We start from the raw sequence: 27584 nt of genomic DNA, 5'->3' as shown, positions 1-27584 counted from the left end.
ACAGCATGTGCGTCATTTCCGTTGTCAGGTGGTGCTGCTATGGAAAGATGTGATCAGTTGTCCTAAGAAGGCTTTTCCCTCAAAACCTCTGTCGGTAATCGTGACATTTCTCCAGTTCGCGTGAAACAAACCGCTTTGTGGTGGAGTGTAAATGTCGGTGCGTCCCTGCTGAACATTTAGTCGGCCAGAAATGAGTGAGAATTAGTCTACGACAGAGGATTCCCTCGGCGGTTTTGGTAAGTTGTTAAATGGCCCGTCGGTCGGTTGAGGAGATTTTCACAGTCTGTTAAAGGGACACGGTGAACTCACTGGCTTTGTGGTATTTAATGTCGTCTTGAAATGCACGCTTTTGCAACGATTCAATTGTCGTCCGGTTAAATATGTTGAGATATTGACTATACAAGCAAGAATACAAATACAAAATAAGCAAGTTTCGCTCGCAAATGCTAAGGGGAGTCCAATAGGCTCGTTATTTTAAATAAGTGCACGAGCTTTTGTTTTCTTATACACATTCATTAAGTCATTTATACTAGTGGTTATTGTTATTCATTTTCTTGTAGCAGTTTGACAGCGTTCGTAAGTGTACGCCGTGTACTTTGTTGTGATCAACACTGCAGTGCTCCTGTCTCTATTCCCTCTGCTGTTGTTTAACTATAAATGGAAACATTAGTCACTTGTTTTTACACACCACAAATCTTAGACATCCAAATATCAAACAAAACGTGTGCAAAACGCGCATCTGATACGGGTTGCATCAAGCTGTCAGCCGGTGCCAGGTTCTAAAGTTTGCATGCAGTGACAGCTAGTATATTTAGATCTTATAAAATATTAAGATGTTCTTCTACACTGTGGATCAGAGCGTTTAAATCATGCAGAGATGATATTTCACTTCTCTAATGACTGTGATGTGTGCATAATGCCATAAGATGACCACACTCCATCCATTCAGTTTGTTGAATGCAAAGCAGTATGAGTAATCTTTCATATAGCATGGTTTCATCATCAGCATGTTGTTGTTAAAGGGACAGTTCACCTAAAAAGAAAAGAAAAAAAGATTCGGTCATCTTTTACTCGCTGTCATGTTGTTCAAAACACGTATGAATTATTTTTTTTTATTTCTTCAGTGGAACACAAAAGGAGATGTTAAGCTGAATATTAGGCACTGACAACCTTGGTCACCATTCATTTTCATTATGCTTTTTTCCATTCAATTAAAGTGAATGTTGACTGAGACTGTCTAGTGTCTCCTTTTTTTGTTCCACAGAAGAACGTCATCCGAATTTGAAACAACATGAGGGTGAGTAACTGACATCCTTCCTGAGAATTGTATTTACTGGCTCTGAAATGGATTCAATATTGTGTCTTTGTATGCATATGTGCATCTTAGTGACAGTGAGAGAATTTCAACCACATTCATGTTTGGCATGACCTAAAATGTATTACAGATGGTTTAATACCAACCCGTAGTTTAATTATTTTCCTTTCAGGTTGCAGGTCAAATTTTCAGTCTTGCTGTTTTAAAGATGTCGGCTCTCCAATAATGCATGTCAGAAGAGTTGATGAGAAAGCAATCACGTCTCTCGCCCCCGTCTGTCACATTGTCAACAGTCTGGGTCCAGAAAGACAAAAAGCTGTAAACGTGTAAAATGATCTGCGATAACAGCCAACTGTACCCCCTCCTACGTCCTCGAGACAAGCTGTGTGCTCTGTTGCAGAATTACATTTGAATGTCTATTTCATTCAAAATTACAATTCAACTAAGCTTATAGCGTAAATGTGAATCACAACTGTCTGTTGTAGCTCTGAATTCAAAATGTGGGTGCCTTTTTAGCTCTGCTTTGCATGTATTCACTATTAGAGCACATCGATTGATATTTTATCACTGGGATTTCATGTCCAGTCTCTGTATTGTCCCTTAATTTAAACAGAGTTGAGATTGATTTTGAAGAGCCCGGCGGGGCGCAGAACTGCCCGCGATGCTAAATGCGCTCCCCCACCCCCTGTTCGCATCGTGATATGATGTCTGGAGGCTGCGTGTGTCATGCTACCATTGGTGTCAAACAGCAGCATTTCATATTTCTGACAAATTGCTACCAGTGCAAACCCCAGGGCTTGTGTGAATCACACTATATCCGTCCATAGCACCACTTGACTTTCTGTAGGACCACAGAAACAGTCATCAGATTATACAAGAACCCTTTATCCAACAAAACAAGCAGGCGTCCTCTGAGATAAATAACTCTTTATCGTAAATATTTGTCCATAATTATTGCACTTTGCATGTGATCTCTGAACATTTTTGCTTTCGAAATGTTCCCTGTTACAGACCGTTCAGTATGAAAATCTTGTAATATGCAGATTACGCCACAGAGATTTGCAGATAAACCCATGCAGATTAAGGAACGGAAGGATTACAAATAGTGAAAGGAGGAAAAACATGAATCGCAGAGTGCAGAGTTCAGAGTTCCTCTTTATTTTAGTTCATTTGAGCTCCATCAGTGCTCAACGTTTGCCTTTCTCGAGCAGGTTGTGGTCTGTGGCACCATTTGTAAATGGGCTTCTATTGTCTATTATGGAAGTCACATAAACAGTTCACACCTGCTGCTAATCTTTGCTCATGCAAATGCATGTGGATCTGATGGGTTGCCATTCATACAGGGGCAGAGCTGTTAATGGCGTCTCACTGTTTTGAGGTGTCAGGGAGGGCATGGCTTTTGCTAGATTTCCTTCCCCCACCTGTTATTTGCCCTCTTTATGACTCACACTTTTTTTGGCAGTGTACTGAAAGACCTCATTGGGTTGGCTATTGACCCTCAAAGCAAGAATGCAATGAATGAGTGTCCTAGGGTTATATTGTTTGGGTGCGCTTGAGTTTTGTTTTTAGTCAAGAAGCCACGTTTGCATGTCAGGTTGTTTTTATCAATTGAGTATTGACGCCGACTCAATGTTTTTGGCCTTTTCAGATCTGCAGAATGTCCAAACGCCGTGCTTCGGAACGAGGGGCCGGAGAGTCATCTGGCAGACCCAGCAAGCTCCTTTGTCCTGGGATATCGGGCAACAATGCTAAGAGAGCCGGTCCCTTTGTTTTAGGTAAGCCACCCAGGGTAATGCAAGTGAATCTTCAACACTAGCCCAGCCCTATCTTTTTGTGTTTCTATTCAAGCAAGAGAAGGAGGAGGTATAGACTCCATTCGGAAGCCTGTGTTTGAAAAGAATTGCAGGAATGTTTTGGATTGACTGCTTCACTTCTGAATCCGCAGGTCTTTCCCTGTATGTCACTATCACACTACAGTCTTGCCTTTGAAATGCACCCGTCACAGTTGGAAATAGCAGTGTGATGTGGTGCAGGGCACTGTAATGAGAGTGTTTATGATTGGCTTCAAGGGGGATTGCTGTGCTCTGCACTGACACTACCTTTTGCATCTTTTCACACTCCTTTTCTCTATCCCTCCCCATCTCGACAGGCCCACGGCTGGGAAACTCTCCCGTGCAGAGTATAGTGCAGTGTTTAGCCAGAAAAGATGGGACGGATGATTTCTACCAGCTAAAAGTGAGTACTCTTTTAGGCCTCGTTTACATGGTATTAACATCAAATGGTCAGGTGATCTTTCACAAATCGTTCTAATATGGTGATTTCTTCTTATTCTCAATGTTGAAAACGGTTGCTTAATATTTTTGTTGAAATAAACTTTTCAGGACATTTTGATGAATAGAAAGTTCAAACAGCATTTACTTGCTGTTTTACATGCAGCATTTACATTTATTTAAAGTGTTTGCTGCTCCTTTTGATTAACGTATTACCTTTTTTTTTTTTTGTTTTTTTTTTTTTATCTAAACCTAAACCTAAACCTGACCCTAAACTTTTGAACGGTATTATGTATGTATAAGTGAAATGTAATTGTTTATTCAGTAGCTTCTCTGGATTCAGTAAGTTCATTCAGTGAATGATCCATCAGACATCTTTCTGAAGATCTTGATTAATTGGGGGAAAAAATCTATATGTTCTACCTACAATTTTTTTTATCCATGTTCACTTACTTTATTGGAGACCAGATCAGCAAAAAATTTGACAGTCTCATTCTGTATCACCTCACAAAAACCCTCCCACGTGATTCAAACGTGTCCTGACCAGGGAAGTGAGACTGCTTCTGAACACAAAAGCCCCTGTGTGTCTAACTGTTTGCATGAACCTTTGACCTGCCTCAACAAATCTCTACAATCCTGTCCAATTGATGACCGACTCTGGTTCAGAGATGACCATTAAACCTTTTTGTTTATGAACCATCCTGTTACTGGAGGGGCTTGACTGAAAGGTGATTGTCAACCTTTTGACCCTACTCTTCCATGCCCATGAGTCTAGTGTCTCTCAGATCGTTGTGCAGATGTGTTGAAGGACATGTGAGGGACTTATCTTTGTCTTCTCTGAAGATAAAGCCTTTAATGGACCCTCTGTATTGCCTCAAGATCGTTGATAGCTTAGTATTCCATCACATTGAAGATAAGAGACCCCCAGGACGGTTTAGAACAGGATCTAGTGGCGTGGTGTCTTCTTACCTTTGACCTTTTGTTGTAGATTCTGACCCTGGAAGAACGTGGGGACACGGCGGGAGAGACACAGGAAGAAAGGCAAGGCAAAATGCTCCTGCATACGGAGTATTCTTTACTGTCACTGCTTTCCAACCAAGAAGGAGTGGTTCACCATCACGGCCTCTTCCAGGTAAGACCAATCAGGAGTAGCTCGTGTAGAATGTGTCATTACAGTTTTTTTTAATGACTGTCAACATGCATTATTTGTGCAGCTGCTGGAATTGTTTGGCATCTTGTACATCAGGAGTGGGAAAAACTTTCTCAAATGGTTCTCCTTTGGGCCTCACAAATAGTATTTATTAATTATAAATCATTATGAAAAAACAAAACAATTTAGCATCATGCATTTTACACAGGACGAAATGTATAACGCAACTGAAAATTGATCATCCACAGAAAACGTGCTGATTGATCTCAAAATATACTATGTTTTGCTATAATGGTGCGTTTCATTTTTTTTCAGAGCTGAACCACCTTATCTATTTTATATCTTGTTTTTTTTTCTCTATTTCTATTGTTGGATGAGAGTACACAATCTGCCTTGACTCACCAAAGATTTGTCTTTTGAAATTTGAAATGCATCAACTTGTTTTGGAATCTGTCTGTGACTCTTTAAATCAAAATTGAATCGATTTGAGACGCCTAAAGATTCCCTCCCCTTGTGAATGTCCTCAGTCTCACAGCTTAATTTGTTCCTTCAGTTGTTTTCATTTTCATCACAAAGTGCTAGCAGTGACTCACCACTTACTTTCTCTTTGAGATGCTTTTACCCCTCCCTCTCTTGCGTCGGCTTTTTAACTGTATCATAGACCTCTCCTTTCTTCCCTGGTGAAAATCAGCTGCAGAACAAGCCGTACTGTGCTGTCAGGGCCATTCATTGAAGCTTGCTGTATTGATTGGTTTATTATAGCTTGTCTCTAGAGTGGGCCAGTTAATTATGGATCGCCTCTTGTGTTCGGAGGCGCAGTCATTGCAAACACAAACCACACTGCCGATCGATTTGTGGCCCTCATTTGACCCTGGTCTCAGGTGACCGAAGGAGGGCTTTTATCATTCAAGCTGTTGCACATGTCGAGTCATACAGGAGAATCGCTGCTTTCCTTTTTGTACCACCAGTCCATTAGCGTCATCTTGTACGTGAAACACAGTATTTTCTTCTCCACGCCATTCAAAAGCTTAATGGTGCGGTTATGTATCAGTTTTCTTTTTAGACACTGTTAAATGCACTGCTGGGTCGGCCAAGGCAAAGTCTTTTATGTTGTCCCTGCAATTATTGTCTGTGCAAAACTTTTATAATGCATTCTCTTTCACTTTTCTGTCTCAGGACCGATCCTATGAGATTGTCGAGGACATGGAGGCCAACAAAGTGCGGAAGATGAAGAGACGAATCTGTCTGGTGCTCGACTGCCTCTGTGCCCACGACTTCAGCGACAAGACGGCGGACCTCATCAACCTGCAGCATTATGTCATCAAAGAGAAGCGATTGAGCGAGCGCGAGGCCATCGTTATCTTCTATGATGTAGTGAGAGTGGTTGAGGCGTTACATAAGGTGAGCTGCCATGGTGAACTGGTTTTAAAGCCAAGACCAAATCAAAACCGGACGCATTCGTTTAAGTTTTTTTTTTATCTAATATTTATTTTCTATATCAGCTTTTTCGATTAGCACAAATCATTTTTAGTTTCAATATTAGTTAGTAAAAACTTGATTGCAATGCCAGTCACATTGTGTTCACTTTATTTGTATTTATTTTTTAGCTACTAATTTTTATTTTATTTTTGTACTATGGTTTCTGATGGATAAAATGTCCTGCAATTTTTTCTTTCCTCATTGAATTAGTTTGTTTTTTGGAAAGTTTGTCATATTGCAGAAGTAAAATGATTGCACATGACTTTTTTTTGCTGATTTTAATGTGTAATTCACCTAAAGTAATGTGGTGGATGATGCATGGCATTTATCTGTAATATAATATAACGTTGATTGTCAGGTTGCATGCTGTCCAACTTGTAGTCCCTATATCTTCTGGTATATATTGTAACCGTTCACTGTTTTTACCATTGTAGAAGAACATCGTGCATAGAGACTTGAAGCTTGGAAACATGGTGCTCAATAAAAGGTAAGACGTCTTTCCTCTTCCTTTTACCTGCTGACGCTGTGCTAGTGGAGTTTTCTGTACGCTCAGCTCTCTGTTGGGGTTTCATGGAGCACCGTCTGGCCTCATTGACCCCTCTCCTCTTGAGCTCTTAGTGCGAGTGTGATTCATCCCCACAGGCTGAAGAGGGAGGGGAGGGAGCAGCGGGAAACTATCCCAGTTAAAACGAACAGGCATGGAACGTGCCCCTGGTTCATTCCCTGGAAAAAAGGAGCGGGTGATAGAGCCAGGGAAGGGAGGGGGTTGGTAAAACCGCACATGCTAGCTTGAAGGCATCTGATGTCGGCAAGCATTGTGAATCAGATAGGTCTAGTGGAATTCCCAATCCCTCATCCATAAAGACCCTCTCCAAACACCATATGTGCCATGTTGCATGTGTTTCTGCCGTGTGTGGAATGGGAATGCTTCTAAAAACAGCTCTGTTGTCTCTGCCATTTCAACTGTCCTGAGGAACGAGAGAGTTACTGACTAATTGAAAATCCTCAGTTCTGCCTGTCACATTTGCCAGCATGTGTTGTTCGCCACTGAGTTCTCACATATTGTAGTTCGGTCACATAAGTGCCCAGCTTGTCTAATTACGAAACCCGTCACACCATATAAGCTCAGTGGCATGTGTAGAGAGAGGAGGAGTGGGTCTAGTTTCTTTCATCATCCTCTCTCTCTCTTCCTTGTCTCTTTACAGGCAACTGTACTTGCGTTCTGGCTGGTTGAATAGATGGTATGCATTATGCAGCATTTTTTGCCATTAACCCCTTCAAGCCCACAGAAAAACAAAGCCTACTGTTTTATTATGTAAAAATGCTTCTAACTTACATTACCTTATCACATTACCTACCTAGCGTTTTTTTGTTGTTGTTGTTGAATGAAATTTGATCAAACTTGACAGTAAAGACTTTTACATTGTGAAAAAAAAATGGGATCACTATTTCTTCAAATACACTGAATGGCTGCTTAAATTCAGCTTTGCCACACAGGAATACATTTTACAATGTATTTTAAATTGTAATAATATTTCAAAATGTTACTGTTTTTACTGTGTTTTTGACCAAATAAATGATTTATAAAACCATTTATAAAATGGTTTATACATTTATTTTTATTTTTTTATAAACATTAAAAAACAAATCAACCCCAAATTAATATTTCTTGGGAAACCTTACCCAGATGCAATTCTACATTTTCTCAGAAAAGAGTTGTCGAGTTATGAAATATGAACATTGAGTAACACGAAAAATGCCGTTTCAGTGCATTTGTTTTTGCCTGGTGTGGCAGTGCATTTTTTTTCTCTTTTTTTTTTTTTTTTCATCTTAATTTCTTGCATGTGCCATTGTTGAGTCAAGCATTTTACGCTTGTTCCATTGGAGTCAATTAAAAAGACTGGTATTGCATTGATGAACAGCAAAATAAAACATCCACACGTATGCACACTTGTCACTGGACCCTATGGTGATGAAACCGAGCAGTCTGGTCTGTCTGCTTCAGTTCAGCAAGAGAGCAGAACACTGTGTCCCAGCTGGAGATAATACAGCCCTCTGCCAAAGGATTCATAGCTCAGAGCTGAGTCACACTCATGTAACGCTGGCAGACCTCTCTCTCTCTCCCCCCCTCTCGCTTTTTCACTCTCCAAATACCCTTCTGATCCGACTGTCTGTGTGACCCTGCCCAGCCGGTAGACTGTTGGATATGGGTGGAATGGAAAGTACTCGGTATTAGTCATAAGTGGTCCATGACATGATACTTGGGCCTTCGAAAACGACTGCTGAATGTGGTTCTGACATATAATATCTGTGGAGCTTTCTGCATGCTGCAGAATCAACCTGTGAAGGCTTTATCATCAGCATTTTGTCAGTAACTGCCATGTAGTGCAGAAGCTTCTCTCACAATTCACAAGCGTTGGTGCCATCATTTCATACCTCCTTTCCCTACTTCACAGCTTACACACTCCGCTCTTTAGGGAGCACCATATGGCTGTCAACATTAAGGCTCTATAAAAGTGAACAAATTGCCTGATCTGCACATTTGCTTTCACTATTAGCTTTGTTCCTCGTACAGCACAGATTGCCCAAGCAAAGGAACTCCAATACTAAACAATTGCATCAAAATCCCACATTAACCTCACCCAGCAGAGGCAGTTCTGACCGGATTTCAACATTGAGACTTCCTCTTGCGTTTAAACCATTTAACTTTTCCCATCAACAGGGGCTAATTTTAGCAGCACTGAGAGACTGGGAGGCTTCTGGTCTCTTCACTTGAGCAGGAAGAGGAGAGTGAGCAATGAGAATGTCCTGAGGAGAAACACTTGCTGACTTTTTTTCGTTCGAGAACCAAAGCTCAAACAGTCATGATGAAGTCAGATAAAATCTTCCATTTAGAGTAAAACTATTACAAAGATTAAAACTAGCAGGAATTAGATGCTGCATGTAAAGAACGTCATGTAAGACAACCAGTTTGTGACATTTAGAAGCATGTCATTTGAAAATATTGCCACCATGTGAAATTGCTGTGAAAAAAATCTCCATTCAACACAAAACTTTAGCAAATTGTCGATGAGTGTGAGATATCTGGATCTTAGTGGATCCAGTTAATGCATAAAGATATTGTTGCATTTGATTCATTTTGTTAAATTGACTATTTATACACCATTAAAAGTACGATGAAATTGAAAACTTGAACAGATTATAACTTTTCACATAGTCCATTGTGACTAATCTCAACTCTCTTTTCACTTCTAATCTAATTTAATCATGACCCTCCTTTTTAAATGAAGATGGTAATGAGCCTTAAACCAGTAAGAAATTCTTCTGGGAAAAACAAAGCTTCTGGAACGAGCCTGTTTGTAACTGTTAGGCGTAAGTGTGACAGTCACTTTCAGGGTGTGAAAGTGAGAGCGTAACTGGGGAAGCATGGGAAAAGAGGATGTAGCTGAGAGATGTAGCTGTTGTGGTGGATGTTTTTTTTGTTTTGAATGAAGGGAGATTACAGCTCTTGACTGTGTGAATTCTCACATTGGAGGTCTCCCAGTTCAGCTCAGTCAGCTGACGCGTTAGTTTTGCTCATTGTAAATGTGAATGTGTTTTTTATATATTTCTCTGTATGTTGGTGTGCTTGTTTTCATCGCATGCCTGTCACTGAAAAAGTGCTGTTCTTTCCTTTCTGAGGTGCAAAGATTAGTCATCACCGAGCTTGTGAGAAGCCACAGGTGACTCACTTGTTTGTCAAGTGCAGTCACGGTGTGTTCTGTCATGTTGGGTTCTGCTTTCTGGAAAGGCAGAATGGCTCCCTGCCATAGATTAGATTTAATGACAGAGACAAAAATATCAAAGGCATGTTTGCACAGATACAAACATGACTCGCCTAACAACAGTTAGAGTTTAATTTTGATACGCATATATAGTGTAAAATTGTGTGTGTATGTACGTATATGTATGTATTCCACAATAATCCAGACAGTAGAAATGAATTGAATACAGAATTTGGAGTGGCTCTTTGAGGGGGAATTGAACAAAAACATAAATATTTCTGAATCAGATCGCAATACAAATTTCAAGAATTTAATTTATTCATTTCATTTTCATAAAGAGAATTTATGCCTTTTCTTTAGACACGATAGATTGTCATGTAATGAAAATAATGTTATGCTGCAAAGGAAGGGATAGTTCACCTGAAAATTCTGTCATCATTTACTTACCCAAAAACTGATGGGCCTTTAATATTTTCTTTATATAACATATAATTTTGTCTTTATTTTTGTCCTTTTGATTTTGTGGTGAATTATGACCTTTATTTCACAAGCTGTCTTTCTTGGTTGTTTTTTTGACGTCATCGGCATGTTGTGTTTGTGTGCTCCAGGACCCATCGGATCACCATCACAAACTTTTGCCTTGGCAAGCATTTGGTGAGTGAAGAAGATCTGTTAAAGGACCAGCGAGGCAGTCCAGCCTACATCAGCCCAGATGTCCTAAGTGGTGAGAATCCAGCTTTTCTCTCTGTGTGTGTTTCTGTTTATGTGTGTGACTCACATGACTCACCCTTCATGTCACCACTGTAATCAAAGCTCATAAACCCAACCACCTACACGGCCCTAATCAGGACAGCAGTCACAAACCGTCAGCATGGATGAGCAATAGTTACGTTTATTGAAGTCATTATTTGTGTTGTGTGCCGCAGGACTTGACCTGTTAGCTCAACGACTCGATACCAAAACTCTTCCCTTAAGCTTGTTAAGCTTGTTACAGATAAAATTAACCGCGGTCATATCACGAGGTTTATCTTTCCAAACAATCTCTTTCTTTGTGGAACCGAAGTTCACTCAAGTGATGTAATTTCAGTACACGAGACTCGCTGTTTATCTTGAGTCAAACATTTATGTAGTCGAAAGAGGTATATGTATATTTATGGAGTCAAAAGAGGAAATATTTGGACCTTTTATATAAAATTTAGTTTCTAAAAACATGTTTTAAGAAATACTTACGGTGGATGTCGATGGAGAATTGCACGCTTGCCCCGTGGAACTTCATTATAAGTACATTACTATCAGGATTTTTTTTTTTTTTTGCTTTTCACAAACTTAAATGTGGCTAGGCAATATTGTTTTTGTCAGTGTGCTACATATGCTGTCAATGGTTTAGCTTATGTTTAATTTAAAATATTACTAAATATTTATATTCTTAAAATATAAAATATTCAGGGGGCTTCAGCAGGCCAAATATTGTATCACCAACAATTGTTATGGTTACAATTAAAGTTACTTTCAAGCCACTAGAATATAGCATCAAGGCATCACAGGCTTCTGTCTGACACCCAAGTCTATTCCAAAAGGAAGGTGGCCTCCTGAGATACCTATTTTTTGTTTTGCCTAATTCAAAGACGGCATCAGCTTAGTGAAAAATTAAATAAAGCGTAATGACATTGATAATTAAAGGGATGGTTCGGAGTAATTTCAACCTAGGGTCCTTTGCACCATGACTTTGAGCCAAATATCCATTGTTGCTGAAAACTTTTTTTTGGTATATCCCAAAAAAAAATTCTGAAGTGTTGACAACTTGTATACAACTAATTGTTGCAAACTGGTACTACCAACAAAATATTAGTGCATTCCTGGAACTGGGCGTCGTTACACTACATCCTTATGCATCGCTTTCTGCCAGGACTTTTACGGGCTTTTCCCATATCACGGAAGTGACCTCGACGTCCGGGTTAGCGGTAGCATAAGCCATCAGGCAAGTGTTATTTAAATAAACTCCTGATGAACTTACAAACTTTCCAATGCCTCGTTTTATGAGTACAGAACCTCTTTGTACTACTGCAGAAGTTTGGTACCATTCCGGGCATTATTTACGAGATACAACCTTGGATCCATTAGCGCCTGCACTAAGCCATTCGGCTGATATCTCTAAATAAGCTCTAACTTTAATAATGTTTGACCAAGGGAAAAAAAGCTTCTAGAGGGGTGTTTGGCTCAAGGTCATGGTGCAAAGGAGCCTAGGTTGAAATTACTCCGAACCATCCCTTTAAGTACAAGTATGATTCATTCAAAACTGAAATGTCAATTTAAAAACTTTGTGTGCAGAGTGCTATTTGTATGAAATGGTTAAAAATCCCTGCTTTCAAATCTTTTTAGTTTAGTTGATGCTCTAGCTAAAATATCCGACAACACAACCTTTCCAAAACTGTCTTTCATGTGTTTTCTGGGTTTTTCCGAGACCTCTGTGGATGTAGGCTCTGGTTAGATGGTGCATTCCGAGCATGCATGTTAAATAGAGGTGCAGTCGAGCTCTTGTTTGTGGTCTCCATTCACAGTAAAATGACAGAAAGAAACTGGGAGTAAATCAGCCGAATATGACAGCAGAACAAAGGGAGAGCTGCTTCAGTGAGTCATCACAATGAGTCATGCAGAGAGGAACTACTCTTCCTGCTCTCTCTCCCTATCTCTCTCTCTCTCTCTTCCTCTCACTGTTTTTCCATTGCTCACTCTCTCTCCTCTACCCCTCTTTCGCTTTCTCATGCGTAGGGTCGAAGTAGAAAGAGAGAATGTGTACATTACAGAAAAATATACCATGCAAATCAAGCTGTTTACCAAACAGAAACCTACCCAATTAACCCCTCTTTGAAAACAAGCTCCCATGACTCATTTGTACTCTTTTGGCATTCTTTTGTCCATTTATGGTGGTAAACAAACCAGTATGGTGAGTGTGAATAGGTTTTGGGGGACTATATAACATGCTTCCAAGAGTGTCACCATCTTTTAAACACCATTTATAAGTTTGGGGTCAATTAGATTTTTTTATTTTTATTAATACTTCAGCACGGATGCATTAAATTGATTAAAAGTGACAGTAAAGACATTTACAATGTTATGATTACAAATGACAAATGTTACAAATGATTTCAATTTCAAATAAATGCTGTTCTTTTTAACTTTCTATTCATCAAAGAATCCTGAAAAAAATGTATCACGTTTTTTTTAAACAAAAATATTAAGGAGCACAACTGTTTTCAACATTGGTAATAAATAAAATCATTTTTGAGCACCAAATTAGCAATATTGGAATGATTTCAGAAGGGTCATATGTGACACTTAAGACTGGAGTAATGGGTGCTGAAAACTTATAACGTACTTATCTACGTACTTGTAGCGTTTGATACTGTGCCAAGAGAAAGTTTGAGTCTGATTGAATAAGCAATCTGTTGTAGAGCTGCCTGTTGAAATTGCACTTTGTGTTCCCATGTAGGTCGACCGTACCGTGGTAAACCCAGCGATATGTGGGCACTCGGTGTGGTGCTGTTCACCATGCTCTACGGCCAGTTCCCGTTCTATGACAGTATACCTCAAGAGCTCTTCCGCAAGATCAAAGCAGCAGAGTACTCCATCCCTGAGTGAGTCTCTCCATTATCTCTGTGCTTTGATATGAATCAAATGTGTTTAAACATGCTAATTAGCAAATATTGTGGTGGCCCTAGTTTAAAAGGATAGTTCACTCAAAAAAAAAAAAAAAAACCCACTTGTTCACATCGTGTGTCAAGATTTTCATTAAACTGTGACTAAAATTTTCTTCTGTTCCACACTTAAAATTGTCATATGACATTTGCCGTAGTATAAATAAGGAATAATTGATGATGGGCTGTTGAATTTTTAGAAAATAATGCACAACCGAGGTGGTACATAGACCCACACATAGTTGAATAAACAAATAAGGATTTTGCAGTGTGTTTAATACTAATAGTAATTATAATGAAGTCAATTTCACAAGAAGTAGTGGAGAAGTTCATTTGCGGGTGATTGCATGTTAGCGTCCTTGTTTCCATAGCGACGGAGTCTAGAGAACATGTGCCGTAACCGGGTGTAATGCACTTCTTTTTTTTTAAACCATGTCGAGCTCATGTCCTCTCCAGATATGAAAATGGTATCAATGGGTCTGTCCAGTAACTAATGATGAACGTAAGGCGACCTACACAATTTTATTTGCTCACACGGTGCGATGGACTTAAAGCAGTATACCATGACCGACAAATCCTTACTTTTAAAGGTATAGGCCTATTGTTTTTTGTTTTTGAATTTGGATAATCTCTTAATATAATATTCCATACATTGTCAGAGCTTGGTAGACGGGTAACTATTATATTTGTAGATGTTATTAGACGTATTAATTAATAGATTATAATTAATGTTATTTATTAATTTATCGTTTATAAAAATTAATCATATCATGCATAATTATGCATATTTAGTGCTAATAATGGAGGCTTGAGCCATTGATAGCAGACTAATGCAGTTATGAGAGAGATTACCTGAGTCTGTACGGTTCTCAACAGCGTTCGGCAGCAGCATCTCTAATAGCGAAACTGTAAGTTTATCTGCTTCAAGAACAGAGCCATTATTACCTCGCTAGTGAGAAATGTCATGTAGCTTTTAAGTTGCTAAACGATTTTACTGATAAAATAGTCAGCAGCGCTGACGACACGTTTCTGTGCGAGTGTATGTCCGTACCATAGACTGTAAAAAAAAAAGATGGACGACGCCCCTTCACTCTCTTCTATTGGTGAAAAGTGAAGCCACCAAAGTCCTAATATGGCGCTGACATCTGGCGCAGATTTGGGACCCGATTCATTCACCGCTGTCAATCATGACGTCACATTCCAGTTTTTATAGCATCAAATAACTAAGACCAAACTTATAAAAAAATAAAAATAAAAATAAACACTTAAACTTACATCAGCGTGATTAAAAACGACCTAAAATGACAGAAAACATCTTTGGAAAAAAATGTAAGTGTAATTTGATTTAGTGTCCATCGCGTCCATTAGACTTCATGGGGAGGTGGGGTTTATGACCTATACTGGGGACCAACCACCGGGGGCGATCGAAACGCTTTGGCTTCACTTTTCAGTACTTGTGTGGCATGCTTAGTCCATACTGTATGTGTGCGCTTTTGAGTGGGAGCGAGATAGAGTATGTGCTACATAATAAAACATAATTTTGTGGCAAAAACATGGAAATAATGTGCCGTTTTTATCCTATTGCTTACTATATTTATTTGGTTGGTCAGTGGTGTTTTTTTTTTTTTTTTTTTTTTTTTTTTTGTTGCTGTTGTAGGTTGTAAGGACCTTTTGTAATAACTGAAATCATTTGGCGAAGTGATATGGAACTGTAATGCGATCAAGACCTGCCTGGAACTACTTTAGCTGTGCATTTCCCTGAAAATAATTGCACACCTTAGAATTTTTTTTTTTTTTTTTTTGGTGAGCTATTACTTTCAATGAAGTCTGTGAAATGTTAATGGAAATGCTTATGCGTCTTTGTCTTTTGTTTATGCAGGGATGGGCGGGTATCAGAAAGTACGGTGTGTTTGATCAGGAAGCTTCTGGTGCTCGACCCTCAGCAGAGGCTCACTGCCACCGAGGTGCTCGAGTCTCTGAGCGCCATCATCGCATCCTGGTGCGTCTCATCTGATATGAGATCAGCTTTATAGTTCCATTTTTAGCCAAGAGTTCTTGTCAGAGTTCACATAACTTCTTAGGAATTCATGTAATGGGTGATGTCATGTTGGGTCAGCGATGTTGTCTCACCACAATTTTTGCAATCCATTGCAGTTTTCAATGATGCATTTAAAGCTCCCTTGGCTATACAGCTGAAAATTCCTATTTGTCATTGAAAGATTTTTATTTTTTAAACAGGCAATCTGTATCCTCACTGAGTGGCCCTCTACAAGTGGTGCCAGACATAGACGATCAGCTTAACCACCCCGAACATCTTCAGGAGGTCAGTACCACTCGTAGGAATTACAATTATATGAAAGTTTAAGGGTGAAGGGCATTTTTTATGAAACATTCACAGGACCCATCGTCAAAATTTCTGTGTCCACCACTCTAGTTCATCCAAACCAAACTACAAAATAGACTCAAGGTGTTAAATACCGGAATTATCCTTTAACTAGCATTACTATGATGAGGTTCTTACTGGCTCTGAAACAGTATTTTATTATATCCTCAGGCGAAAGTGACAGAGGAGTCGTCTCAGTATGAATTTGAGAACTACATGAGGCAACAGCTCTTGTTGGCAGAAGAGAAGAACACTATACACGAGACCAAGAACTTCCTCAGCAAGAGGCATTTCGGTAACGTGCCTCCAGTGAGGCGCCTCGGCCACGATGCACAGCCCATCAGTCCTCTGGATGCCGCAATACTGGCCCAGCGCTTCCTCCGGAAGTAGCCCCGCCTTTCTGCCCGTGGGCGGTGGTCACTGGGAGTGGAGCGAGCCTCCGAACTAGGCGCACACTTGTATGTACGGTGTGTGTGAAAGAATGTTTGTGAGTACGCAGCATGAGTCTGTCAGACACAAACAAGGGCCAAGGAACAGCTCAGTGCTCTGTTGCTCCATTCATCCACACAGGACACAGACTCTGCCTATGGGCGGCACAAAGGTCTAATGAGACTCTGACCACCAACACCACCTCCACCATGCCAATCCTTGCCCAAATCTCTCTCACTCACACACACACACACACACACACACACACACACACTTTCAGCAATACCCCAACAGAATCATGTAGCAGATGACACACAACCACCCTTCCCCACCCACCTCTCCCCCAGCACTTTCTACAGAAATGCCTCAGATCACATGATCAACCCTTTCGTTCTGTTCCCCTCAACCAGTTTGTCTGTTCCGCTCCCATCTGCATCTATGACTGCAAATCTACCTCTTACCATTTTTTCTATCTCTCTATTTCCTCCTTTCTTGGTCAGTTTTTAACAATGCTCTCCGTTCTTATGAAAGCAGGACTCCTTATGTTGAGGGGGAGACAAGCACAGGCTCAAGAGCATTAGCATTGTGGTTGTGTAACTATTCTGTGTCAAAACCAGTGATTGGTTTTTCCTCAATCTAAATAAGCTTTTCCCCCTCCTCTCCTACAATAACAGTAGCATTTTAAGTAAGATTATTCTCTTCTTTTTTTTTTTGCCATTTGAAGATGTTAAGTATAAGTTAGAAAGCTAATAACCTCATATTACTGAAATCATAGCAGCGCATGTTTCTCATTCCTCTATTTGAATGGGTTTCTGTTGGCAGCTAGCATCTGTGTCTAGATGCATACAACCAAAAGCTTAACTTGGCATCTAAACCGGCGTTACTGGTACGTTACTCTCCCCTTTTGCTTTCGTCCAATCAGAAGGCAGCATAAATATCAAGACCACCATTTCCTGTGCATTCCCCCAACTGTAAACAGAAATGTACATTTTAAACATGTTTTATGCCACTACAACGGACTCTCGAAAACTGAGCTGGGTGGGACAGCCATGGATATTGGTGTGTATATCACATAGGGACTCTTTGCGGGGCTGTGCTTGGAAAAAGATGAGGTATGGGACAGCTGGTGATGGGATGAAACTGTCAGGAAGCAGGGCGGCTGAGCCGGCAGTCATGCGGAAGTCTAAGCCAAGATAAGCCCTGTAAGCACAGCCCTTAAGCCCTCCTTTCCTTTTGTTTTCCTCCATCTATAGCGCTCACCCTCTGATAGCATGCCAAGCCATCAAAGTGCATCTTCTGCCATGTCCTCTATCTCCGGTGCTTTCGTTCCCCACACAGATTTCAGCTGCAGCTCAGGGATCGAGGATTGGCCGCTAGGGAACGTTTTTGGCCACCGTGATACAAAGAAACCAATTGCATAGGGGACTGTTTCTTTTTGTTTTTCTTTTCATTTTATTCCCTCACCTACCCCTCATTTCATGTATGGTTATTCAATATTTCAAGCTCATCAGGAAGGAAATGCCATCAAACTCACTCCTCTTAATCTGTTTCTCTAGTGAGAATTTTTGCAAGGAAACAGATTCTTAATCTCATTTGACTTTTCCAATCCCATTTAAGCTACCCCATTTGTATAAAGCATAACTGTGGGATATCTAGCCTTAGATTATCGACAGATTCTCAACCATGAGCAGTGAATATGTACTTTTGATGCTAGAATATATCTTAGTATACTAGGCGGTTGGCTTGCATGGACCTGTGGCTTAGTTTGCAATGCCTTTATGTCTGGCTCCACTCATGTCATTAGATGAAAAGGTCATTCAGGACTGTAGGTCTCTGAGCTCATGACTAGCAGCTTGACTTGTCCTTTTTAATCTCCACTTTGATTTCCTCTCTCAAAGACGTAAAGCCTGGTAGTACTTGCTTACCTTTCTGTTTTCCTTTTAATTTATTTGCTGTTTTAATTAATCTGCCATAGTAAATGTAGAGATCATATATCACTCGAAAGCATTGCTGTGATCTCTCACGTTTTTTCCCCTTCTATCTTCAGTGAAGGTTTTGTTTTATTGACTCTTTCCTTCTTTTTTTTTAATTCTTGAATAATTATTGCAACAATCCTGTCGGTATATTAAGCTACACTAATTAGGAGACTGACTTTGCATAGCTCTATTTTAAGTCAATGTGCACATTAGCATGACATGTAGAATCGATGTAGAGTTTATCTGGCGAGGTAAAGGATGATACCGCACTCTGGCCAGTGTGAAAGACATCGTAATGGCGAATGGGCATCAGTAGTGCAAAACCCAGTACAGGGTATTATTATTTTGAAGAATCACACCAATGTTCCACACAAGCCACCTTTGAAAGCATTAGTTTTTCCCAGCTCAATGTGAATTTATTTGGTTAAAAAGCAGTATTGTAGTGAATAATATGTGTGACTTGATGGAGAGGAGCTATTTGTGAGCAAATCAAAGTCCTTTCCATAGACACAAACAGGAGTGCCTCAAGGCTATATACTAGGTCCGCGTAGAGTTCTCACAAAAGCCATTATATCATAGCAAATCTGTACGGTTGCAATATGACTGCTGTTGATGTGGTTGTGTAGTCTGTACCCAAAACCTAGATGAAAGAAATTAGTACATTTTTGTTTAATATGCCCCCTAACTAAGTGACTGCAAGTGCACCCCCCACCCCCCATCTTGCATAGACAGTTTTGTGATGTCCAAATTCTGTCTGCAGCATGAGAAGCGTACTTTGTTGAGCTCTGTATACAGTTGAAAAGCAATTAGTGCATGATTCTAATTAGCAAGACGTGCCATAAGATGCAGCAGATATTGGAGAGAATGTGGTTGTTTTGCAAATGATGAATACTCAAACACAAAGACAGTGCAAGGGAAGATACTGAACATTAAGTTTGACTTTGAATTTCTTTTCTTTCTTTTTTTTTGGCCACTTTGTGCAGATGTTTCATAAATTGGGAGATTTCTCTTTAGAATGGTTACTTTTTTTTGCATCTTTTACTAAAACTGGAAAATCTAAATCTGATGTAAAACGAAACATGATGAAACTTGCCTGAACGTTTGATGTTGTAAGCTGCTTGGTTAGAATGGTGTCAAAGAAAAAAAAAAAAACTGGGTAATTGTACAGAGATGAAAAACAAATTTGTATAAAAGACATATTTTTGTACTTCATCAAATCTCTACATGCATGTCAGCAATAAAATTTGATATGGAAAATCTTTGTCTCTCTGTAGTTGAAGTGTATAAGTTTTATTTATTTTTTATTTGATTTTTTTGGACCAGTATAAAAAAAAAAAAAATATATATATATATATATATATATATATATATATATATATATATATTTATTTTATTTATTTATTTATTTATTTTTTATATAAACAGTATTTAAAATAATATCTTAATAACAGTATTATACTTTGTTCTATTTGAAATGATAACTTTTTATTCATTTTAATTCATTCTAAATGACCTTTAATTTTAAATAAATGTAGAATTTAGGGTTTTTTTACAGGTTTTTTTTTTTTTTGGCATTTAAGATGCAGTTCTGTCCTCTTGTGGTAGACGTGTGAAATTACATCCACGACTGTCTTCTCAGACTGTCTTTTCTGAATTAAATTGATTTGTTTGGGTGAAGTGATGTAGAGAGCAGTTCCAAAGTGTTTAATGGCATCCAGACTAACCTTTAAGATATTATTTTTTTATTATTTATTACAGATTCTTGTAAAAAAAAAAAAAAAAAAAAATCTGTATTAATTTTGAATGCTCTTTTAATCAGTTGTTCAATCATCTGTTTCCCCTTTTACAGAAGACTTTTATTCAAGCACTTCAAGTGTGTGTGTGTGTGTGTGTGTGTGTGTTCGTTAATCATCTGAACGTTTGTGTAGATGTTGGAGCTCTTAGGTTGCTGGTCACTATTCACCTTGCTCTCCTGTGTGCCAATTTTGTGTGCCAGAATAAGCTTCAATGTGGACCAAACCTTATTAGTCAAAGACATGGACACAGAACTATTTTGAAGCAAACCATATCAGTCCAACACATCAAAGTACATCTCCCAGAAGAGTTGCAAAACCAACTATAGCCTAATACTTTACAAGCCACTTTTCTGTTGAAAGCATATTTTGATAGCAATCACTCCCCTGACATATTCAACGCATGTGTCCTCCTGTTTTGTTGAGCGATTTGAACAGCAAGAAACATTCACAATGCACACAAGGCATCCATATGAGCTGTTGAACAAAACTCTGCTCGCAAAGCAAATTCTTCAGCTGTTTGTATTCATTTCGCTGTGCCTGTCCATAGTGTGCTCAAAACAACACATGGAAGTTTACATGTGAGCTCTCCAGAGCACAGTTTAGAACATCCTTTATTGATGATCTGGTTTCCTGTGAAACCATGCTCAGAATACGATATGTATTGGACCTGTTTCTTTATAAGGCTATTGTAACAGCTCAGGCTGCCTGGAGTTAATGTAGCAAAATGGAAGTGTTTGATGAATGATGTTACAGCAACCCTGGAGTTCAGTACTAGTTTTACGACTCAAAATCAGCTTTATCCAATGTGTGAACCGCCACGCTTCACAGCAATGCCCACATTAAAGACAGAGAACAGTGCTGGCTATAACTCAAAACACTGGGGTTAAATTGGAGACATTTATAGCGAATGCTTTGGTGTGGGTTGTGGAAATCTTGTGTACTGCAGACATACAAGTTTCCTGTCTTATAATAACACATATAATAAGACATTTTATATATGTATTCATTTATTTGGTAACATTTTCATATATTAATTAGTGCTGTCAAATCGATTAATCCAGAGGTGGGCAAACTTTTTAGACCAGAAGGCCACATCAAGCTTTGCTAACCAATTGAAGGGCCGCATACTAAATCCATGATAAAATATCTTTTATTTACACTGGAGGTATGCATGAGTTATTTATTTAAATATTCAATTATTTAGAATAATAAGACACTATAGGGCTGTTACCCTAGGTAGGGCTGATCAAATTAAATAATTTACACTGAAAAAATTACAATTGCATTAAATAATGTAATGAGATTGTTTTAAATAATACAAATAAGAAACGTTGGAAAGAATGATACTTTTAAACATAACACTAAACCACCAGTAGGTGGAGGCAGACGACCGTCTTAATGAGCGAGTCATTAATTCGTTCGTTCAAACGACTGATTCATTCAAGAATGTTTATGAATGGGTGGGTCATTGAATCTTTGACTCAACCGATTCGTTAAAAATGCTGAATAACCGTCCTAACCAGACGCGATGCGATAAGATTTCAGCGGCAAATAATTTGTCTGTCCACACTAGACGCTACGCGACTGCGTGATGCGTAAAGATCAATCAAAACCCACAGCCAATCAGAACAGCGTGTGGGCGGGCTCTCGCGGCAAGTGCACCAGCAACAGAGTAGCTTAATCTTGACGGCACTCGCAAAATATTCAGTAATCAAATACAAAAATAGTACACCATTTAAACATTTACATTATATAGCCTAAAATACATAGGCTACTGAGTTACTAAAACAATATTTGTCAGATAATACACTTGTTTGTTCACAGTTTGAACGTTCTTGTTACCATTTTTGTTTAATTTCAAGATCTGAGGTGAATTATCCATTGTTGCTTTTACAGCTACAAAGGAGCACCAACTTATATTCAAAGTCACATTACACGCTTTTAACATTAAATAAAGCACATAAACAGTAGGCTACCTGAGATTATCATTGACACACTTTGTGTTTGTTGTTCCAGCGAGACGTCGCAGAAAAATAACCGTGTCCTAAGACACAAGGGTGTAGTAGCCTACACTTCGCGTGTAGTTAGGACACGGTGTAAAACTCCCTCGCCGTAGTTTGAAAGTGTAGTTATTTAAATTTGTAAATTATTTTTTACATTTATTTGTTTTTATTTTCATTTGTTACATTTATTTTAATAAATTTTTATTTTATATTTTTTAATTTATATATTTAGACCAATGCTTGCTCTTCTTGTCTGGTATGAAAACTGCCAAGTGTAGTCAGATACAGTAGGTCAAGATACTTAAGAATTGCCATAAAATCCACCTGATTTGTCAAGTTACCAGGAGGTAATTACTAAAGTGAGAAAGAATTTGGAGCAGCTAAATATAAAGTTCATGAAAAGAGGGAATCGAATTAATGCCGAGAAAAAATCCACCTGAACTGCTTTTCTGGATACCAGTTTATATAGAGTTTCCCTCTGCTGTGACGGAGTTACATTATAGCTAAATAACTTCTGACTGTTTTAAAGAAAATGCTATCAAGGAAATAACTTAATGAAAAATATATTTTTTGATTTCTAGTAAAAAAATAAATAAGCCTGTTAATCCTCGCCTGTCAGCTTTCAAGAGCAGTGTGAGAAATCTTTTGTCTATTTTGTCAAAACAACTATTTTGTCTTACAGGTATGGAACAACTTGAGGGTGAATAAATTAGGTAAAAGACCTCTGGGGGAACTCTCTTGGTCTATGTGCTTTCATTCCTCTTGAACACATAGCTTAGGCTTTGACAGGATGCAGGGGATTCATGACAGGATACATTTGTTTCCCCCTCTGAGCAGCACTGGAGTTTTGTGTTGTGTAACTCCCTGAATATCTGTCTTTCTCAGTGACAGCTGATCTTAGTATATTGTCTCTTGAGTAAAGTTTGACGTCGTAGGGTCTTACAGATTTCTATCAGATCATTCTTGTACCCAATTAATCGCATACAGTACAGGTCAAAAGTTTTTGAAAGAAGTTTCTTCTGCTCATCAAGCCTGCATTTATTTGATCAAAAATACAGATTTTTTTTTTTAATATATATTGTGATATATTATTACAATTTAAAATAATTGGTTTTCAATTTATTATACTTTAAATGATCATTTATTTCTGAGATGCAAAGCTGAATTTTCAGGATCATTACTCCAGTCTATCACATGATCCTTTAGAAATCATTCTAATATGATGATTCATTATCAAAGTTGGAAACAGTTCTGCTGCTTAATATTTCTTCATAACCTGTGATACTTTTTTAGGATACTTAAAAAAAAAAGTAAAAAAAAAGCAAAATTTTTAAAAATAGAAATCTTTTGTGACAACAATATACACTACTGGTCAGTAATTTGGGGTCAGTAATTTTTTTTCTTTATTTTTTTTAAATAAATGAATACTTTTATTCAGCAAGGATGTGTTAAATTGATAAAAAGTGATAGTAAAGAAGATTTATATTATTAGAAAATATTTTTTTATTTTGAATAAATGCAGTTCTTTTTAACCTTTTATTCATCAAATATATTAGGCAGCAGAACTGTTTCCAACACTCATAATAAATCAGAATATTAGAATGATTTCTAAAGGCTCATGTGATAGACTGGATGTCACATGACACTGAAGACTGGAGTAATGATGCTGAAAATTCAGCTTTGCATCACAGGAATAAATTATTTTTTAAAGTATATTCAAATAGAAACCTATTATTTTAATATTTCACAATATTACTGTTTTTTTCTGTATTTTTGATCAAATAAAAGCAGCCTTGATAAGCATTAGAGACTTCTTTCAAAAATATAAAAAAAACGTAATGTTTCCAAACTTTTGACCTGTACTGTATGATGACACAATGATGTTCAGTGGTCACTCACAGTCCCTAATCCCCAATTTTTAAGTTTAAGCAAGAACATTCGCCTTGAATAATAGTCTTCTTGCTCTGTTGAATTAGGAAGGTCGCCAAGCAGTAACTGAAGTCTCTGTCGTGATCCTCCAGAGAGGATCATCTTTGTTGTCCATTCCATTCTTGACTCTTCCCAGTCCTCCATTCTGGGGCAGTATCCTCCATCCGACCCGAGAGCCCCATTGATTCCATTATCCGCTGGATGAGATCCAGACTCTGCTGTAGTGGAGGACGTGCTGAGTAACCTGCTGTGTCTCTGTCTCAGGGGCTTTTGTGTCCTTGACCTTGAGCGTATGAGGTATGACCGCTCTCACTGCTTTCCCAAAAGCTTTGACACTGACTTATCTGCCACCCTGTAAGGACTGAGCCTGTATGCATTATGTGTATGTATCTAACAGAGCCTCACGGCCCACACGTTTCTTACATGTTTATTCGTGTATTAAATTCCAAACTTAACTTGAACCTCATCTATGAAATATTTAAGTGTAAAGTGCTTTGTGCTTTGTTTAATTAGCTCTGAAATCATGTGTAGCGGAATAGCTGAATGATATAACATGGTGTTCATAATGTATTAAACAGTTCAAAGCAGATCAAAACTTTAACATAGCTTACTGTACAATATTAAACACTTTACCAAGAACATCAAATCACTACCATGAAACAAGGTGCGTTGTCATCTATTCTTCTTCTTCTTTTTTTTTTTTTTTGGCTTTTCAAGATCACTTGAAAACCTTGCATGAATGGGGTACACAGTGTGTATTTTTTAAGTATTGGTGGCACTACGTTTCATGTTTTTTTCTGTTGTGAAAAATATTAAATATATATACAACAACATTTTTTTTTTTTTTTACCAGGATCAGCTTAATTTAGATTCAATTCGTTGTAGTATTTTTATACTGTTCCTTTATTAATAATTGATTAAAGCAACACTATGTAATTTTTTTTACCTTAAAATAAGGTTCCCAAATTGTTTCAGTGGTTCTTCAAGTCGGAACAGGGTGAAAGGCACTTATGCCTCTGCTTTGCGGTCCTGTATCTGCTATAACCATACTATGTAAGATTGCCAGATCAGGTCGCGTTTCTGTAGTTCTAATGAGACATAAGAAAACGACAGATTTTACTTGCTTTACGGCAAGCGTTACAATAGTCATTATTTAGTTTTTCTTCGTTTCTGATGTTGCAATACATCATACTTTCATAAAATCATGCATCATACTCTACCTTGTTTGTGGACATCGTTCATTCCAAAGCCGGTGCGCTGGATAAACAGCGAGCGTGCGTGCGACAGTAGGTTGCGGGCGGCGAAATTATTTACGACAGCGGTAATGGACAATTCCGCTTCCAACCTGTAGGGGGACCGCAGAGGAAAAGTTCCATAGTGTTGCTTTAACATACACAAATAATTATAATAACAATAATAAGAGTAAAAATAGCTTTAAATGCAACCCACTGTGGTACTAGTTTTTGCTCACTCACTCACTCACTCACTTAGTTTTCAATTTTAAAATGTCTATTTAATTAACAAAATCACATGAGTCAGGGCTACATTGTATTTAGTGTTACAAATTATAGTAACAAGTTTGCAAAAATTGCAAGCCTCATGTATGCAGCAAAATAAACGGCTCGTGTAGACAATCAGCATTTCTGGAGTTTTAATTTTTTTTGTACTCCATTCATGTAAAGTGCTATATTTTAGAAACTGTATCTTTCTGAACTCGTCACAATCCAGGTAGGCCTACTCATTCTCCTAATTCTTTTCTTGCCATGTCTGCTTATTTCATGTGTCTCCGTATATTTGAGATTGAAAACAGGCTTAGAGTGAGGTTGTCTTTCTGCACTTGCCTGCTTACTGTGAACATCTGGTTTTGGGGTGAGAGTGACCTCTTCATTGGGAACCCATGTCTCCTCTGTCAACACTGAGGGATGCCAGAGCTGAGAGATGGACAGGGGTGCCTATATGACTGCGGTATGTGTCAGAGTTTATGGCCTGAGTATTCAGTATCCTGAGCATTCTTTTTCTTTTTTGTTAATTTTTTTTGTTTGTTTGTTTAAGGACCCACTGGGAATTTTCTAAAATGTTCCTCCTGTTCTGGGCAATTTTAGAAACACTCCCATTCCCATTTTATTGTCAGCCAGGGAATATCTGATCATTTCGAAAACTAACAACATATAATAATAGACTGCGTGTTTTATGGATATTCACGTCCACGGCACAAATTGTATGGGATGGGTAATGCTGAACATTTGTATTCAGGGTTAGATGTTTATCCAAATGTCCAGATTAATACAGTTCCATCATCGTTACCTGATCATTTAACAGCAACTCTCTCTCACTATCTGCACATCTCATTGAAATCTAAATTGAAATTTAGAGGTTAGTGGCCAAAAGTATGTGTATGTGAAAGTATCATGTACGTTAAGAGAGAGAGAGTGATTACGACTCTAACAGCTGTCCTCCCTTATACAGGCACATCTCTATGGAGAGACCCAGAGGAAGCACAAGTTCAGCTTCCAAGAGAGCTGGAGAGAAAAAGAAAAAAACATCAGGAAAGGCATCTAGAGCTCCATGTTTGATCAATCCTCTCACCACTGGGAGTCGAAACAAACTTTGGCAAAACACAGCATCTACATTCCTTTCAAACTGAAGGCAGGCATTCGTTGGTATGCAATAATGTTTTAGCCATGAGATGTGTTGAAAACAATGTTTCGCCACACCCGTGTCATTTCATATCCTGGCAACTGAAGTCTGTTGTTGTCATTGCTTTTGGCTCCTGTGCAAAGACATCTTATGAATTAAAGATCTTGAATTTTAGATCTTGTCTTCTTAAGTGGGAGAAAGCACATTTGGTAAAAGCATTACACTTAGGAAACTGGGTTGAATGAAACGTTTCTTTTTAATCCTTCATCTGTTCTATGGGTTACCAAGGATGTCTTTTTGTTTGGGGACAAACTGATGTGCAGTAAATAATGAAAAAAATGGTAAAGCATTGCTGACATATGAACAAGCTCAGACGTCTATCAGTGCATTTGAAATCAAGTCTTGCTGTGTGGCCATTAACGCCCCGCTAAGCCTTTAGAATTTCCAGTCCTCTGCATTTCCACTACTTGCTTCCTGTTCTCCCCGTCCTCTCCCGAGAGATGAGGGGGTCATTATTTAAGTTTCCTCTGTATAAAGCGAGCTTTGGTGTGGGTGGCTTGGCTGGAGAAACCTCCCTCGACATGCTATAATCAGAGAGCTAAACTTCAGACAAACTCATAATCTTAGCAAAGCCCATCTTCATAGGACATATCAGACACTGACAAAGAAAACTGTGTGTGTGTGTGTGTGTGTGTGTGTGTGTGTGTGTGTGTGTGTGTTTCCTCTGAAAGAGTTACTCATTACCGCTTCCAGTATTG

The 27584-nt window shown here is 38.5% G+C and overlaps 1 protein-coding gene across 2 annotated transcripts; it reads left to right on the top strand.

Moving 5' to 3' along the window:
- stk40 (serine/threonine kinase 40) lies at positions 1 to 19720 on the top strand. 2 transcript variants are annotated; one of them, XM_084385782.1, is made up of 12 exons: positions 31 to 236; positions 1265 to 1297; positions 2964 to 3090; positions 3465 to 3550; positions 4574 to 4717; positions 5912 to 6136; positions 6649 to 6701; positions 10587 to 10702; positions 13469 to 13613; positions 15553 to 15672; positions 15912 to 15996; positions 16228 to 19720. In XM_084385782.1, exons 2-12 carry the CDS (start codon positions 1292 to 1294, stop codon positions 16444 to 16446), a joined length of 1326 nt encoding a protein of 441 aa, XP_084241908.1. In that variant the 5' UTR covers positions 31 to 236; positions 1265 to 1291; the 3' UTR covers positions 16447 to 19720. The 2 variants fall into 2 exon arrangements, with proteins under 2 accessions (XP_084241909.1, XP_084241908.1); XM_084385783.1 differs by lacking the exon at positions 1265 to 1297 and having other exon boundaries at positions 1 to 236.
- The last annotated feature ends 7864 nt before the right edge of the window (positions 19721 to 27584 follow it).

The sequence above is a fragment of the Rutilus rutilus genome (genome assembly GCF_951802725.1).
Source record: "Rutilus rutilus genome assembly, chromosome: 17".
In the NCBI taxonomy this organism is placed as follows: domain Eukaryota; kingdom Metazoa; phylum Chordata; class Actinopteri; order Cypriniformes; family Leuciscidae; genus Rutilus; species Rutilus rutilus.
The sequence above is the reverse complement of the archived record's forward strand: the minus strand, read 5'-3'. Positions and strand labels throughout refer to the sequence as shown.